At 34.9% G+C, this 19,020-nt stretch overlaps 1 protein-coding gene across 2 annotated transcripts in view; it reads left to right on the forward strand.

Moving 5' to 3' along the window:
• The window catches only part of BBS7 (Bardet-Biedl syndrome 7), a 39,246-nt gene extending 20,649 nt beyond the window's left edge, over window positions 1-18,597 (forward strand). Inside the window, exons 11-20 of one of the 2 annotated variants that reach the window (XM_012179390.5) lie at window positions 584-776; window positions 2,132-2,206; window positions 4,920-4,985; window positions 9,570-9,709; window positions 11,006-11,170; window positions 15,072-15,181; window positions 15,298-15,401; window positions 15,536-15,659; window positions 17,382-17,527; window positions 18,087-18,597. In XM_012179390.5, the coding sequence (XP_012034780.1) occupies window positions 584-776; window positions 2,132-2,206; window positions 4,920-4,985; window positions 9,570-9,709; window positions 11,006-11,170; window positions 15,072-15,181; window positions 15,298-15,401; window positions 15,536-15,659; window positions 17,382-17,515 (1,111 nt within the window). In that variant the 3' untranslated portion in view covers window positions 17,516-17,527; window positions 18,087-18,597. Of the gene's footprint in view, window positions 1-583; window positions 777-2,131; window positions 2,207-4,919; window positions 4,986-9,569; window positions 9,710-11,005; window positions 11,171-15,071; window positions 15,182-15,297; window positions 15,402-15,535; window positions 15,660-17,381 lie in introns of both variants that reach the window. The other variant, XM_060417512.1, reaches the window with a different exon arrangement.
• The last annotated feature ends 423 nt before the right edge of the window (window positions 18,598-19,020 follow it).

Consider the following 19,020-nt stretch of genomic DNA (forward strand, 5'->3'; position numbering starts at 1 on the left):
AGGTAGCCAAACCTCATATTGTTCTCTCCCAGTTACTGTTTGCTTCGTTTGCATTTGGCCTTTCCTTTTATCTGGAGCAACTCAAAGCAGTGCCTGCACAGTTCAGTCTCCAGCACTTGGAACTTCAGCTGGCTCATGATTCTCGCTGATACTCTGCAGTCTTTGCTGTCTGTCTGCTCTAATGTTTCTCTGAAAGGTACATGTTTATTGATTTCACACATTTTGTTTCTTCGCATTGAATATAAGCTATTCTACCCCAGAACAATCAGTTTGTCTTCTGATTAGCACTACATGTAACTGAGGCCAGACTCATGTGTTTTGCAGCTTGCCTTGATTCTTACAACTCTTTATTAATATTGCTTGTATGGGGCTGAGACGATATTTTAGTTTTTAGATTATAGATAGATGATATGGAACCAGTTGGTCAGTGATAGAAGCAAAAATTTTCTTTCTATTTCTGTTATAGTTCAAGTGCAACCAATTAAAAAATCCATTTTGTAGAAGTAAATGTCTGTCAAATTTTTGTAAACATTCTGAGGACCTCAGATGGTTATAGGTGACAAAGTTCTATATTTTCGTCTAGGAGTGAATTGGAACAGCTGCAGTATAAAGTGCTCCAGGAGAGAGAGAAATATCAGCAGTCTTCTCAGTCAAGCAAAGCAAAATCAGCAGTACCTTCATTTAGTGTAAATGACAAGTTTACATTAAATAAAGATGATGCCAGCTACAGCCTTATCTTAGAGGTGCAGACAGCGATAGATAATGTCTTAATACAGGTAAGTATGCATAATTTCTTTGTTTTATGACTGGATATATTTTAGTGTCCACTAATTATTTTGGACACTTTTAGTTTTAGACAGCGATTTTAAACATCTATCATCTTAATCTTCCATTAGATAATCAGTTACTTATAGATTATTTAAATATATCTTTACTTTCACCCTATACGTATTAAACAAAAGGCTGGTGAACTTAAGTTTCAGAAAGATTAAGGAAGGACATTTAGGATTTTGTTCTTTGGAGCCTTTAGGAAAATTTTAACAGAGATGTGATTTGTAAAACTTCAATATTTAATATCCTGAATAGGATCTTTAAGTTCCAAATACTAAAGTAAGAGTTTACAGTATAGACTGCTCATTAACCATCAGTTTCCAGATAGGTCAATAGGCAAAGCAGATGATTTCAAAGGGTGGAACCTAGAGATAATAATGTATAGCACCATTTTTCAATTTATTTAATAATTTTTTTTCCTATACTAGAAGAGAGTGGAAAAGGATGATAGTAGGATGAATGGAAAATAAGAGTAAAAAGGGGGGGGAAGAAGACAAAGTTTGAAAAGATATGGGGGAGGGGGAGGATTATTAATTAAAACTTAAAGGCAGAAATTTCTCTTAAGTGACGTTAGCTCTGGGACTGCTACACTGAACAACTCTAGGTGCATCACTTATATAGAGCACAGTGCAAACTCATTGTCCTAGAAGCTACCTCTCCAGAGTAGATTAAAAATCACCCTCTTTCTGTGTTACAGATGAAATAAAAAATTATAAAAATGAACTGCTATAAATAAGCATGGGCTTCCCAGGTGGCACTTGTGGTAAAGAACCCACCTGCCAATACAAGAGATATAAGAGACTCGGGTTCAATCCCTGAGTCGGGAAGATCCTCTGGAGAAGGGCATGGCAACCCATTCCAGTATTCTTGCCTGGAGAATCCCAGGGATAGAGGAACCTGGCAGGATACAATCCATGGGGTCACAAAGAGTCAGATATGACTGAAGCGACTTATCATGCAAGCATGCATAATAAACATGACCATATGTAGCCCATGGTAGCATTTTTAGCACTGACAGAAAGGCCTAAGAAGACTATACTTTAAAAAGAGCAGTGAGAGATTAAAATCTGTAATCTCTGATTAATCCAAATTAGAAAAATAAGTCATAATATGACATTTATTCATATTATATTTATTTTCTAGAAGTACATATTATCAAATATAAGTTTAGAGAGTTTATACTCTCATATTTAGAGATTAACATAAACTAGAACCAAAGAAAACCCTAAAAGAAAATATGTGTTGAAAAATTTCTAGTTTTTTACATGAACCTTTCTTTTCCTTTTAATATTGATTGTAGAGTGATGTTCCAATAGATTTACTTGATGTGGATAAAAATTCTGCTGTTGTCAGCTTTAGCAGCTGTGATTCTGAGGTGAGTAAAAAATATAAAGAATTCTTTAGATGCTTTCATTTTCATTATGCCATTTTGTATGAAACCTGTAAATGCTATTAGGGTCATTGTTCCGTCAATATTTCCTTCCATAACCTTTCCCTCAAAAGCTGTTTATATTCTCTTTCTCTGTATTCATATAATCCAGAAACTGGAGTGTTGTCTTTTAAATTCTTTCCTTTTTTCTGATCTGTTTAATCCAATTATAGTAGATCCCTCCCTCTTATCTGCTGGAGATACTGTGCATTCTAAAAGCCCCAGTGGATGCTTGAAATTATCAATAGTACAGAACCCTTGAATAATACTGCGTTTTTTTCAGTATCATTACTTTTGCACTTTGGAGCTATCATTAAGTAAAACATGGGTTACCTGAACACACATGTCATCTGATAACAGAGGTGGTTACTAAGTGTAACGGGCAGGTAGCACATATGACATGAATATGCAAGATAAAGGACTGATTCATGTCCTGGATGAGATGGCGTGGGATGTTACAAGTTCTCATCACACTACTCAGAATGGTGTGTGATTCTGTAAGCAAAACTTATGAGTTGCTTATTTCTGGCATTTTCTATTTAATATCTTCAGACCATAGTTGACCATGGGTAACTGAAACCCCAAAAAGCAAAACCACAGATAATGGGGAGACTACTGTAGTCACTGATTTCTGTCAGTTCTCACTCCCTTGCTCTTAGCTGTCTGCTTTGCTTCATTTCTACTTCTGTTAACCTTCCAGCTCTCACCATGCTTGCTTGAACCACCAGCTGGCTTGTATCCACCAGTTTCTCTGCCTTCAGTATTGCCTCTCAATCACAGGAGATGCTATGCACTTCCGTCCAAGAGGCCTTCCTAAAATACAAACATCACTGTGTCATTTCTCTTCTCACAACCTTTTAAAACCTTTCCTGAGCTGCATGTAAGTCTAGACCTCTCACTGCACCATAAAAGCTTTCCATAATTCAGCTCTGATTACAACTCCAACTTAGTCTCTCACCAGCTGCTACCTTCCCTCCCAGGCACATGATTTCTGCCAAACTGAAGTTCTTAAAATTTCTTCAAATGCTATATAGTTTCACACATTCCTACAGTTAAACACGATCTGTTCCATCTGCCTGCCTTTCCACGCTGTCTCTTACTGACTCTTGCTTACCCTTCATTCAGTAGACATTTATTGAACACCTACTCTGTGCAGAGTACCCGGGATGAGCCCATAGCCGAGCTTTCAGATGCGTTTGCCGTTCACTTCTCTCTATGTTGGTACTAGCTGACTAGCAGTCTCAGCACTAGGTTCAGCTCCTGAGGAAAAGTTAGGGTACAGAGAAAGTCTGGGGAAGGCAAGCCAGAGAAGAAAGTGTGACTGGAACTGGCATTAAAAAGAGAAGGGTAGAAAGAATAGATAGAGAACAAAGTTGATAGTTATATTAGGGAATAATTTTCAAAATAATTTCAGAGTAAAACTTTTTTTTGATAAGAGATTTATCAAAAAGCAGTTGTATTGTTATCATATATGCTTTGCCATCCCTGTTTGAGAATAAGATACAAAAGATTAAGACCTACGTTTTTATGATCGTTAAAAAAATCAAGTTAGTATGAACTTCAGATCTTTAATTCCTAAGTTACAGTGAAAAATTAGCCTGTTTATATCAATGCAGGATTTGAGTATTTTATACTAATTTAAAACCTGTTTTCTAGAATGATGACTTAAAAAACAAATCTTATAGAGATTTCAAACATATATGAAAGGAAAAGAATAGTACCACCTCCATGAACTCATCACTAACTTTAACATATGGCCAGTCTTGTTCTCTGCTCTTTACCCTCTTCTCCCCATGCCAAACCTAACTCCAGACATTTTATCTCTTTTAATTAGTCATTTTATCTGTAAACACTGAGATACAAAACATTTGTTTTTAATTACACAAAAGTATATTTATTTTTAAGTTGACTTATCCTCTGTGCTTGCTGAGTTTAAAACGTTTGAATTTTCTTTTAATATTAGCGTTCCTTTTATTTCTTCAGGTATTTATTAAAAATAGGAAAATATCAGTACATGAAAATTGCATATCGAATAGTTCATGTTGTTTTGTCTGATTTTGCAATTCATGCACCCAGAAATACTTTTTTTTGTTTTTAGTAGTTTATTATTCTATTTCAAGAAGTTACATTATATGAAGTAACCTCTCCAATTTTATTCAACAAACATGTATTGAATGCCTATGGTCTACTTGACACTGTGCTATTTGCTGGAAATACATAGATGAAATCTTTCTAAGTTGTCTGTAAGTATGTGTGAAAATCAAATACGTTCAACACTGAACATTTATGTTTTTTGCCTTTATAATATAGACAGGAATTTGCACTATCAGTTAAATTTTTGGAAGGACAATTAATATTTTTAAATATTATGGGAGAAATTCAAGATGGAAAGAGCATTGAGCTATAGATATGAATTTGAATTCCAGTGTTATTACTTACTGGCTTTTAGGAAAATTACCTAACCCTTCATGCCCCATTTTCTTCATCTGTTAAAACTTCCCACATAGGGTTGTTTATAGGAATAAGCATAAAGCTCATAGCACAGTGCCACCCAAATGATAGGTGCTCAGTAAAATGATAACCGTTATTATTATTATTAATGCTGTTGTTATTCTTAAAGACATGGATTAATTCTCCTCAACTTCTGAATTATTCCTAGTCAAATGACAATTTTCTCCTCGCCACTTACCGGTGCCAGGCAAATACCACAAGACTAGAGCTCAAGGTAAAAATGTTTGAAATTACCTTTACTTGAAAGTTCGAACTTTCTTTTTCCTTGGTAAGTCTTGCAACATGCAATATCATTTCTTTGCATTAAATTTCTCCCTGAAATAAGCATTTTGAATGATGTCTTTTGAATGACCTGTTTTTGAGAATCTGAGGTTTCTGTGCTGTGCTGTGCTTAGTTGCTCAGATATATCCAACTCCTTGCAACCCTATGAACTATATATAGTCCTCCAGGCTCCTCTGACCATGAGATTCTCCAGGCAAGAATCTTGGAGTGGGTTGCCATTCCCTTCTCCAGGGGCATCTTTCCAAACCAGGGATTGAACCCAGGTCTCCTGCATTGCAAGTGGATTCTTCACCTATTTGATTTTAATTCAGCCCAAACCACTGTCTCTTCTATTAACACACAACTAATTACATTCACTAAAATTTTTACCAATCCTAAATTTCCTCTAGCTGGAAATTTTTTCTAATTTTCTATTATGGAAAGTTTCAAACATACATAAGAGTAATGATTCCTGCTTAAGCAATGATCAATTCATAACAATCTTATTTATGCTGTCACTCTCTGTTCCAAATTATTTTGAAACAGATACAGGATCTAATTTTTTTTGTAAGTATTTCAGTATATATGTTTAAAAGATAAGAACTCTTTTTAAACCTAATCACAATACTGTTATCAAACCAAAAAATTAATAATTCCTTAGTATCATCAAATGTTTAGTGTAGTGGGTTTTGCTTTTAATTTAACGTTTGATTCAGTCATAGTCCAAATAAGGTAATTTGGTTACTGAAGTATCTGAGCATTTGCCCTGTATTTTCCTATTATCTGGATTTTTCTGATTGCATTCAGTGATGGCATTACGATCTATCTATTCCAGGGAAAATCTTTGAAGTTTCCTTTTGCAATGTACTAGGATAATCATTTTTATAATTAAATACTGTTTTTAGCACACAAATATATTTTAGTTTCTAGTGTGAGATTAAAAAAAAAACTTTTGGTACATTTATGATACAAAAATTAAGGACTATATAAAGTTTTCCTGGTGTTGCTGATGTTCTGAGACTCAAAGTAAGATTTTTTTCAACAGAGATGCTATTACACAATAACTCACATCTGGTTAAGGAACTTCCAGTTTCTGCCTGTCTAACAAATTGGCAAAAATTTAGAGAAAGCAGCATCATTAGTGACAGGATGAGGAAAAGGACACTGTCAGTCATAACTGAAGGAAATAATTGTTAAAGCCACTTTCGTAAAATAGGCTATAGTCCCACTTATTGGAATCTATTTCATAGCAATAAAGTCATAGTAGTGTACCCACAGATATATGTATAATTAACTGCAGCATTGTTTGTAGAAGCAGAAAGGTGGAATCAAAGTGAACACTCAGTATTTAATGTTTGATTAAGTAGCTGTTTAACCATTCCATAGAATATTGCACAGCTGCAAGAAAGAATGAGCTGATCTATTCCTTTTAACACAGAGCAATTTCCATGAAAAACGCAAAATGCAGATAAAAGTTCTATATATGTATATACATATTATCTATAATATGAAGAAATATATAGAAAGAATCATAGCTGTCTGATATGATAGGTCATACAATAGGGGAAAGGTTTGGGTGGGATGTGAGCCGGAGGGAGATGATAGTATTAGGAGAGGCAGAGATAAGGGAAGATATTAGAAATAAAAACAAAGCTGTCTATGATATAAATAGAATTTATTCATGTGAAATTATGCATTTATTTTTGTACATCTGCATAGAGAGATGTATGAAAGGTTGACTATCAAAATAGCAATAATGATCATCTCTAGGTGGTAGGATTTCAGATGACTCATGTTAATCCTAATTTTTCTTCATCGTTTGGATTTTTAAAATAATGAATATGAAGTATATAATGAGAAAACATGACTTTTTAAAAATTTATGAACAATTGTGTTCTTTTTTAAAAATTATACTCTGTTTATAGTTATTATAAAATATTGGCTATATTCCCTGTGTTATACTAATTACAACATTCAGAAAACAGATCATGGCATCCCAGTCCCAGCAGTTCATGGCAAATAGATGGGGAAACAATGGAAACAGTGGCTGACTTTATTTTTCTGGGCTCCAAAATCACCGCAGATAGTGACTGCATCCATAAAATTAAAAGACACTTACTCTTTAGAAGGGAAGTTATGACCAACATAGACAGCATATTAAAAAGCAGAGACATTACTTTGTCAACAAGGGTCCGTCTAGTCAAGGCTATGGTTTTTCCAGTAGTCATGTATGGATGTGAGAGTTGGACTATGAAGAAAGCTAAGCACCGAAGAATTGATGCTTTTGAATTGTGGTATTGGAGAAGACTCTTAAGAGTCCCTTGGACTGCAAGGAGATCCAACCAGTCCATCCCAAAGGAAATCAGTCCTGAATATTCATTGGAACGACTGATGCTGAAGGTGAAACTCGAATACTTTGGCCACCTGATGTGAAGAGCTGACTCATTTGAAAAGTCTCTGATGCTGGGAAAGATTGAAGGCAGGAGGAGAAGGGGACAACAGAGGATGAGATGGTTGGATGGCACCATTGACTCAATGAACATGAGTTTGGGTAAACTCCGGGAGATGGTGATGGACAGGGAGGCCTGGCGTGCTGCAGTTCATGGGGTCACAAAGAGTCGAACACAACTGAGCAACTGACCTGAACTGAACTGATACTAATTATGAATTTACTGTGGAAAAATTTATGTGCCAGTTTAAGCTTACCTCTTAAAAAGAAGCCCTAAAGATACAGCTTTATCAGATGAATTTTTTATTTTCCTCCTGTATTTTTATTCTTTATCCTTTACTTATGTTTTCTCTCTTTGCATTCAGAGAAATATTTTTAGTGTAACATTTGCAAAAAATTCTTGCTTTAAATTTTTATTTATGTTTCCCATTTAGGTAAAACATTGATTTGCTTCCCCCACCTCACATGCCAGGGAAAGTATGAGTTGATATGTCAGTTAAGAAGCTGCCTTTGTAATACAAGATGTTCTACAGTCCCGTTTCATGAACTAGAGCAGGGAGGAGTTGAAAGGGGCTGCAGGAGAGAGAAGCTGGACTGCTTTCTAATTCCTCTAAATTTAGGTCTTCACAGTTATATGAATTAGAGTTTTCTATAAGTGCTTTAAATTCTCAGGATATCCAACTAAAAGGGTACAAAGAATTTCCTAATCCAAATATGTCATAATTAGATTATGAGTATGCTTTTCTATTTTCATAGAAAGTTAAGAATTAAGTTATTGGAAACTTTTTTTTTCCTGGCAATAGAATTTTGAAAAAATTTTTTGGCTGCACAGGCTCCTCATTGCAGCATGAAGGCTTCTCTAGCTATAGAGTGAAGGTTTCTCTTGTGGCACACAGGCTCTAGAGAGCTTGCACTCAGTAGCTGCAGCTCACAGGCTTAGTCCCTCTGTGGCATGTGGTATCTTAGTTCCCTGACTAGGGATCAAACCCATTTCTCCTTCATTGGAAGGCAGACTCTTAACCACTGGACCACCAGGGAAGGTCCCTTGCAATAGATTTTTATAATAGCCATATGCTGTAATGCCCCCATTTCTGAGAGAACTAAGTGTTAAGTTATTGACTCACTTATCCTTTCAACAAAAATGTCTAAATTTTTACCATTTTTTAATGTGAATCTTATACAGTGTATCATACACCTATGTTTTCAGATGTGATAAGGTGGTGTATGAGAATGTTTATCTTTCAGAATGACAAATCTATAAATTCTGTGGTAGGGATGACTTCAGCTCAGTTCAGTCACTCAGTCGGGTCCAACTTTTTGTGTCGCCATGGACTGCAGCACACCAGGCTTCCCTGTCCATCACCAACTCCCAGAGCTTACTCAAACTCATGTCCACCGAGTGGGTGGCACTATCCAACCATCTCATTTTGTTGTCCCCTTCTCCTCCTGCCTTCAATCTTTCCCAGCATCAGGGTCTTTCTCAATGAGTCAGTTCTTCGAATCAGGTAGCCAAAGTATTGGAGTTTCAGCTTCAGCATCAGTCCTTCCACTGAATGTTCAGGACTGATTTTCTTTAGGATGGACTGGTTGGATCTCCTTGCAGTCCAAGGGACTCTCAAGTGTCTTTTCCAGCACCACAGTTCGAAAGCATCAATTCTTCGGCGCTCAGCTTTCTTTATAGTCCAACTCTCACATCCATACATGACTATTGGAAAAACAACAGCCTTGACTATATGAACCTTTGTTCACAAAGTAATGTCTCTGCTTTTTAATATCCTGTCTAGGTTGGTCATAGCTTTTCTTCCAAGGAGCAAGCATACCTCCTCTGAGTGTTTGAGTATCTCCTGTGGAGGTCCAGGTCAGAGGGATGACTTACAGATGGATTAATTTTGCTTTTGATTGCTAAAATCTTTAAAAATTTTCTTTGACTATAGTGGTAAAAAGTTCCTGTTGAATAGAATGTCATTATTTCCATCAGTGTGTTACAGAAGAAATTAAAGCCTTTGATTACTTGTGTTGAGCATTTTAAAGATAGCATTATGTTGCTAGATTATTCTTATTTTCTTTCCTCTTTTGTGTTGAATCAGATTCGCTCAATTGAAGGCCAGTATGGCACACTTCAAGCATATGTGACTCCAAGAATTCAACCCAAAACATGTCAGGTCCGCCAGTACCATATCAAACCCCTTTCACTCCATCAAAGAACTCACGTTATTGATCATGACAGGTAGGACAAAGGGAGAGTTTATTTTCAGGATATTACATGATGCATATAAACTTTCTTGTTATTTTATTCTGGTAGCAAATTTGTGCTTAAAAAAAAATGCTATGTACAGGTTTCCCCCACTATCTGAAAGTAGGGCATTTTAATGAAACCTTTCATATGCCAAAATAGCATAAAGCAGAGAAACAGTTACCTTAGGACACATCTTGCTAATGGATGCTTAGAATCAATTGTGATAAAGCACAGACGGTCACAGAGTTCAGAGCTCTGCCGCCTGGTGCTCAGAAGCTGAGTGTAGCTCCTGGAGGAGGAGCTTGGTGGGCCTTTCTCGGTGCTGCTGGGGTGCGGGCTACTTCTCTAACAGTTTGCTGCAGAACAGATGCTGAGGCTATTTTTGCTTTGTACCTTTTTTTGTAAAAGCAAAAATCCTCTTTGGATTTTTTTTGGTTACTGAAAATAGGTACTCATGTAGGCCTTACATAAAATCAAAATGGCATAAAGTGAGCTTTCAAAAAGCGGGGGATACCTGTGTTAATATTTCTAATAGAGATGAGTCTTTGTCTTCTTTTAGAGGCTGATTTGAGCTGGGCTCTCCTTGGATTATAGTCTTATATATGTTCCTACATGACATTATGGAAATAATGTAACTCTCTGGGTTTTGGTTTTTTTTTTTTTATCTGAAAATAAGGTTCATGTGGAGATCTCCAAAGTTTCTCTTAAAATTCTTTCTGTACCTTTAATTTGATAAACTTGTATTTTCTTAACTATCCTTTTGATTCATTTTACATTTATTTAATTTACTTTACAACCTTTTATGTGTATGTGTGATTTGCAGGATAGAAATTTAATTCCATATCCTTGCAAAATAGAAGGTATCATTCCTTAACTTTCCTAGTGGCACGCAGCTAGTGTTTCAAACCCACATCTATCTGTCTTAAAAAAAGCCCAGTTCTTTACTTTCACATTATGCTGATTTTTTTTCCTTACCTTGTGTATGTTTTGTAGTTTGTATAGTAAAAATACTAGATGAACTTATGAAAAATGGAATTGACCTAAGTAAACTGAATTTTTATTTGTAAAGGCATATTATAATGAAAACAAGCTTTTTATGTCATTTAACTGTTAAAGTACAGGTATAGCAAAATGTTTATCTGATGGGTAAGATTAACCTGAGAAAAATTAAGTGGCTGCTTTTATGTTTGTAACTACTATTGCGAAATTCTGTTTTTTAATGTATTAAGTACATGTAATACCTCTGTGTATTCCCACACAAATATATGTACTTTTATTAAATTGCAGACCCATGAATACATTGACTTTGACAGGTCAGTTCAGTTTTTCTGAACTTCACTCCTGGGTGGTTTTTTGCATGCCTGAAGTTCCTGAAAAACCTCCAGCAGGAGAATGTGTGACATTTTATTTTCAGAATACCTTCCTGGATACACAGCTTGAAAGTACCTACAGGTGAATAAAACTTATTTGTGTTTCACATGTGTTTTTACATAAATGGAACTTGTAAATTGTCATAGGTTTTAAGACAGTAATTTGCAAATAATATAATTTGAAAACTATACTGTTCAAGAGAATCTACTGAAAAGCAAGTGGGACTAATGATTGACTAGCAATAAATATGAAAGATCAATATGTTTCCCATTCTCAACCATAACCAGTTAGAAAATAAATTGTTTTTTTTAAATGTTTCAGAGCAACAATAACAAAATATTCATAAAAATATGTGGGAATGCTCTTCCTTTAGAAATATGTAGAACTTCATGAAGAAAACATTAACATTTTATTGACATAAAAGATTTGATTAATGTGAAGACATTGTAAACATGCAAGTCCTTCTCAAATTGACTTGAACATTTATCCTAATTCCATTTTGAATTACAAGAAGAATGACCATTGAGTTTCTTTATGCAAAAATAAGAAATGGCTCCGAATTTGAAATCTTAGAATATGCAGGCTTTTGAAGCTACCACATTATGAAGTGAAGGTCATCATTCTCTTACACTCTTCCTCAAGCTCACAGTTGCGCTCTTGCCCTCTTCACTGTCACTCCCTTGCATAGGCCTCCCTACTTTCTGTTTCTGAATATAGTGGAGACCAAAATTTTCTTCTCCTCTGTTCTTTTTCAGAATATGTTGGGTAAGGCTGATTTCTCTGTAGTCTGCTTTTACCTTGTACCCTTATACTTTTTCTCATTCTCTCACAGCTATAGGTTAGTATTGTCTGTTTGATCTTTTGTTTTTATTTTAATTTTGTTGTTTGGAGGGGAGAGGGCTTCTTATCTTCCCTCTGTTTCTGTCTCTTGATTGCTTCCCTGAGCAGTTTACTGAGGTATTCTACTTCTGCTTTCTAGCTGAGACTTTACCACGCTAAGTTCAGCAAACAGCAGTGCACACGTAATTTTACCTTTGGGACCAATTTAGCCTTTGGGACCAAGAACTCTCCAGAAATCTAATTGGTTTTATTTTATATATATATTTGTTTCCCCAAATCTTGCTTATATAATTGGTTTTAGCATCAGTTCTGAGGAGCCATTTCACTGTACCCTCTAGGGAATCTTATCTGTGTCTAAGCCTGGAATCATGACTTCTGTTTTGGAGTATGACAGCGAACCTCACACTTTAATCATAGTAGACAATTTGACAGGCCCCTGGCATGTTATATATTTTTACAGTAGCACATCTTTGCTTTTTATCATTCTGTATCCTTAAATATTCTTTTCTTAACAGTCAAAACTCTACTTATCTTTGAAGGTCCAACTCAGTAGCTACATTTTTGAAGTTTTCCTGGATGCTCTTCTCTGTTCCCATAGCATTTTATTCTTACCTGTCTTAGACTTTTCTTGTTACTTGTTTGAAGTATGTAATAATGTTTATGCAAGCTGGTCTCTAAACCAGATTGTAAGCTTCTGGGCAGGGTTTATTCCTTGATTGTTTTTGTTTGTATCCTCACGTGTCTAACACATGGCTTTGAACATAGTGTTGTTTAGTCGCTAAGTTGCGTTCACCTCCTTTGCGACCCCAGGGCCTGCACTTGGCCAGCCTCCTCTGTCCATGGGGATTCTCCAGGCAAGAACACTGGAGTGGGTAGCCGTGTCCTCCAGGGAATCTTCCCAATCCAAGGATCTAACCCAGGTCTCCTGCATTGCAGGCTTATTCTTTACCACTGAGCCAGCTGGGAAGCCCCTGGGACATAGTGGTACACTCAATAAATGTTTTTTTGGGTACCTGATTAAGAAATATATATTGAAGAAGACCCTGCAATCTGACTCCTAGGCATATATCTGGAGAAAAACATAATCCAAAAGGTTACATGCACCACAGTGATTACTGCAGCACTGTTTACAATAGCCAAGACATGGAAACAACCTAGACGTCCATCAGCAGAGGAATGGATAAAAATGTGTTACATATATACAATAGAATATTGTTGTTGTTGTTCAGTCGCTAAGTTGTGTCCAACTCTATGCTCTCTCCTGGGCTGCAGCACACCAAGCTTCCCTGTCACCGTCTCCCAAAGTTTGCTCAGGTTCAAGTCCATTGAGTTGGTAATGCTATCTAACCATTACTCAGCCATTAAAAAGAATTAAATAATTCCATTTGCAGCTATATGGATGGACCCAGAGAGTGTCATAGTAAGTCAGTCAGAGAAGAAGAAATATGGCATGACACCCCTTATATGTGGAATCTAAAAAGAAATGATACAAATGAACTTACTTACAAAACAGAGACTCACAGACTTAGAAAACTAGCTTATGATTGCCAGGGGGAATGGTTAGGGACCTTGGGGAAGGTCATGTACACACTGCTGTATTTAAAATGGGTAACCAAAAAGGACCTATTGTATAGCATATGGAATTCTGCTGAATGTTATGTGCCAGCCTTGATGGGAAGGGGAGGGGGCTTACGGGAGAATGGGTACTTGTATATGTATGGTTGAGTCCTTCACTCTTCTCTTGAGACTGCCACTACATTTTTAATCAGCTATACCTCCATACAAAATGAAAAGTTTAAAGTTTGGATTTAAAAAAAGAAGAAGTATATACTTTGGAGACAGACATACTTAGGTTTGAATCTGAGTCTCTGTGACTCACCAGCTATTCGACCTTAGCTATGTTACTTTCTGAGTTTCAGTTTCTTTTCTGAGGAATGGAAATAATAGTACTTACTTCACTGAATTGTAATGCTTAAAGGAAGATAAACTATGTAAGTCATTCTACAGTGCCAGGTACCATATATGTATTTAATGTGAAATTTCATTAAAGTTGAAGACTAGTGGGAAAAATCTCATGATTTCTAAAATATAATTCGGATCAAAATAAGTGTGTATTATTAATCTTTCTAGAAAAAAAGAATTAGCATTTGTCTACAGCTAGGCAATATGAAACCAAATAAAAAGGCCACATTAAATATGTAAAGATAGTATATATTAATTAGGAAAATTTTGGTCATCATAAAAGGGAACCAAATGTAAGCAGGCTTAACTAAATAAAAGGAATTTATCAGCTTGTATAACTGAGTAGTCTGCTTCAGACACAACTGGATCAGAAGCTTAACGGATCCCTTTAACCCTCTCCATCCCAAGACTTCATCACTTTTCATTGCTCATCTCTGATTCTGTCTGCCCTTGGTTTTCCTATGTGGTGCCATGGGGGCCGCCAACAGCTCCATCCAGCTTTATGTCTTTTCAGGCGCCATAGCCTCACTCTGCCACTAGTTCCAATAAAAGCCCCACGATTGACTATCATCGTTAAAACATGAACCACTGTGGTCATGAAGCACACTGGTGAAAGCTTCTTCCTGAAGTCCCAGATATAGGGTTGAGGCCAATGAAACTATAAGGATTGAGAAGGAGGGGAGAGAGAGAGAGAGAGAGGACAAAGGCGTTCCCTAAAGAAAAGGGTCCTGTGATTATAGATGTTACTCTTAGGTTTGATATTTAAGGATGAAGCATGGAGTCATGCTGTTAATCTATGTGTTACATAAGAACTAATATGAAAGTAAGCAGTTCTAAATGTATTTTATATATATAAGGTATTAGCTATGAGAAATTTTATTAGTGAAAATGAATAAAAAAGTTTTAAATGAAGGACTTAAATTGTCATATCCTTAGGAGGCAGATGTCTAACATCTTTTACTCAGTTTTGCAAGTATGTTTAGAACTTGAATTACTACAACAGTAGTAGGTTACATGTTTAAATATGCTGTACATTAATAGTGGGATGTGTATATAAAGAAATTTGAAATTAAATGAAGTCTAAACACAAGGTTCTAGTCACAAAATATGTGTTTACGGGACATATTTATTTGATGTACTTCCTTCTAAAACTGTTTCTTTAAAAATATTAATTTTATAGAAAAGGCGAAGGAGTCTTTAAATCTGACAACATTTCTACTATATCCATCCTAAAAGATGTGCTCTCTAAAGAAGCTACAAAAAGGAAAATTAACCTCAACATATCTTATGGTAAAAGAAAAGCATAAAAAGAATCATTCTTTCTGTTTTGAGGGGGTTGTTGTTACAATAAGAATGTTCCTGATCAAAGTGACTTATCTAATTGTGCCTGCCTCAACTTCTTCTAGAGATAAATGAAGTATCAGTCAAACACACATTAAAGTTAATCCACCCAAAGCTGGAGTACCAGTTGCTTTTGGCTAAGAAAGTACAGTTAATTGATGCTTTAAAAGTAAGTATGTCTACCATGGATTCATGATTATTATTTTTATTGTGATCAGATTTCCAAAGTGGTAAAGAGAAAGTCCACTTGATACTGGATTGGATTTTGAAATTAAGGTGCTTTTATTTTTTATTTTAAATAAGGAATTGCAGGTTCATGAGGGAAACACAAACTTTCTGATACCAGAATATCGCTCTATTCTAGAAGAGGCAGATCACCTACAGGAAGAATACAAAAAGCAACCTGCACATCTTGAAAGACTCTATGGTTAGTGGACTATTCTACCATACCTTGTCATATTCTTTTCTATTGGCTGTTTGCAAAGGATCACATGAGGGAAGGTAGGCGGAAGGAGATAGGCAAAGGTTACAGCAGTCATGACTGAAATAGTAACAGCCAGTGTATTGCACAGTGTATTTTGTCGAGTTGGTTTTAATGTTTAATATTTTTACTTGATAATATGCAAGTAAACAGTAACAAATGAAGTAAATATAATGCGATTAATTTATATATGAAGAAACCTTATGAAACATTATAATTTAGGCTGTATTACATACAAATAATTTTCAGTTTTCATTGCTATTTTGAAGTATCAAAATACAGCATTTAATGTCTTTATGCAAAATTGAAGAAGGGTTATATATGTGTTGTGTCAATTTATAGTCTAAAATTCATTTTGCTTTGGTGGCAAGAAGTTGAGTGTTTCACAATATATTGTAAAAGCAAGAGCAAGAGGGAGATGTGAGGAGGCAGAGAGAGAGGAAGAAAGAACAGCTTAAGGAAATTTTTTTTTCAATCTTTACAGAAGACCTGTATGCATAGTATACCTATTTATTTATGCATCTTTATAATCAGGTGGGATATTTAATCCTTACAACAGTGCTACACAATAGATGGTGCTGTCTCTGTTTTTCATATTTTTTAAAACTGAAATCTGAACTTAAGAATTTGCCACATAAGTAGCTAGTGGCAAAGCCTTCATTAGGACCTCCTTGCCCCAAGATGGATGCTTTTTGCACTGTGCCAAGTCTTATATGGAGTCAGTTGGTATCATCTGTCCATAGTGATCCTTAAGATCTTCCTAATAATTTATTTTATGCCCAAAGACTTGCTCACGAGCTATAACAATAATATCTGATATCTTAATATTTACCATGTGGCAAGCATATCGTTATCTTCATAATAACCTAAAAGATGGGTGGTACAGAATTGCCATCTCTTATCACCAGTTTTGCAGTCCAGAAAGCTTTGAAATCAAAAGCTTTTTTTTTTTTTGATAAATCATTTGGCAATAAATTTAACTTGATCTGAATTAATAACAGTACCTCACATAAACTGCTATGAGGTTTTTTTTAAATTCCACTTAGTGTGAATATTCATACATTTTGTTGTAGAAATGTTTTGTTGTCAGATGCTGCCACTTACTTTCCATGAGTATTATGCCATACATATGGTATATTCCTTTTATTATCTTACTAAAATATGAAAAACTATGAAACATGACTTAGAGGCTTTAGATAAAGGATATGACAGCTTGAATTATTTCTACTGTACATATGTTAGGATCTTTGAATCTAGAAGTATCTGCCTTCAAGTCAAATCCTAAGAATGTTACTTCAAATAAAGCTGTAAGGAACAAAATCTGTCTACACTATGTCAAAATGGTCAAGCTGATGGGGAAAGAAAAGAAAACCACTTGTAATTTTATATATACCGATAGGAATTCAAAACTGGCCAGCAGTTGATTGTCTGAACTAATAGCTTGTAACCAGTTGTTAAGAGAGTTATTAGCCAAATGATTTTTATTTTGAAATTTGCCATAAAATCCCCCCCAAATACATATTTTTTAATGTACCAATCCTTTCAGGTGTATATGTTAAACAATAGAAATTACAGATGCTAAGAAATTCTCAAGCAATCACTTTCATTAAATAATGTGTGGTTAATCAAATTAATCAATGACAGAAAATTATCCTTTTTTCTTTGTAGGCATGATCACCGATCTTTTCATAGATAAGTTCAAGTTTAAAGGCACCAATGTAAAAACCAAAGTGCCTCTTTTACTGGAAATTCTGGACAGTTATGACCAAAATGCACTGATTGCTTTCTTTGATGCTGCATGAAATATAAACAAGGTAAAGTTCCAAAGAAGTTGTCTGTTTAAATGAAAATTGTTAAAATAGAATTACAAGCTAACTGTACATACTTCTATTTCAAGTGCTTTTTAATACTGTCTAAAATAAATGAAGTATGACTTGTTTTTTGTGGCACTTTTATTTTATTTTTTTACAAATGTAATTTTTTTAAAGTAAAGATAATTTTTATTTTTTTTTAAATGAAATGATTATAACAGATTTTAATGAATTTTTTTCTCAAGAGGCTGTTTTAACTTTCAAATCAAAAAATATTATTTGGAAAATAGACACATTTAAATTTTTAACAAGCCAACACATATGTATAAACTGCTTTACAGTTTTCAAAATGTATGTACATATGTGACCTCAAGTGATCTTCACAGTATGTTGATTATTTTGTCAAATCATGTAAGACAACTGATTCTCAGTGAGATTGTGTTTAAGAGGACATGCTGTTATTTCATAAATGTGGGACCCAAGTTCTGGTGCCTCAATTATGTTTTGGTTACTATGTGTGTTGTCAACTAGGTGAAATAACCGATAATGTTTTTTTTTCTAGGAATTGAGATTGACTTACAACTGATTTTGCTGTTGCTTGGTAATGTTTTGTGACTCATACTCAGTTTGTTAAATACTTGGGTTGGCTCATTGCTTTAAACTGTGGCCAGGGAAATCAGACCTTGCACAGATTGGGGGGATTTTAACTTGATGTGCTGTAACCAGTAGGGCCATACAAATGTACTACATATGAATAGTACAGAAATAGTGATGGCTTCTTAGATTTTCCTGCACTAATAAATACTAATTTTCCTTTTTTATCATATATGGAGGGAAATATAACTGTCAATCTTAATTCATATTTATTCATATTCAGGTGAATATTATACTTAAGATTGTGCTTTTTAAAGTGGCATAAGGATTATAATAGAAAATAAACTATTCTCTGTGTTTTCAAGAAGGGCACACTTATTAATTTGTTGGGAAACAACAATGCTCAATTATATACCATTATATTTATTAGTTATGTGCAAGCCTTGTTATATATTAAATGTGAAAATTTGCTAAAGGCACGTATTTCTATCAGTTTTATTTTAATAAGGTCATATTTTTTTTTTTTACTATATTTAAACAACCTTCATTTCTAAATGGAACACAATTATATCTAGGTCACTGGAATTTCACTCCGTGCTTTTTGTTGGCTGCCATACAGCCAAGGTTAATGGCTGACTAGTTGAATTTCTTGTATATTAGTTTGTTACGTATATCAACAGTAATTCAAGGTGGCAGTTTAATTGCATCTTCATGAAGAAAAATAAAAAGTATAAGACTGTGAATAAGCACGAAAATGGTAAGATGACACTATAGTCATCCACTTGAGTATCAATTACATAAGCAGCGTATGAAATGATTTATGCACGTTATTTAATACTAATGATAACTTATAACGTGTAGATATAATCACCCCAGTTAACAGATAGGAAAACTGAGAATCA

Source organism: Ovis aries, chromosome 6 (assembly GCF_016772045.2).
Source record: "Ovis aries strain OAR_USU_Benz2616 breed Rambouillet chromosome 6, ARS-UI_Ramb_v3.0, whole genome shotgun sequence".
Lineage (NCBI taxonomy): Eukaryota > Metazoa > Chordata > Mammalia > Artiodactyla > Bovidae > Ovis > Ovis aries.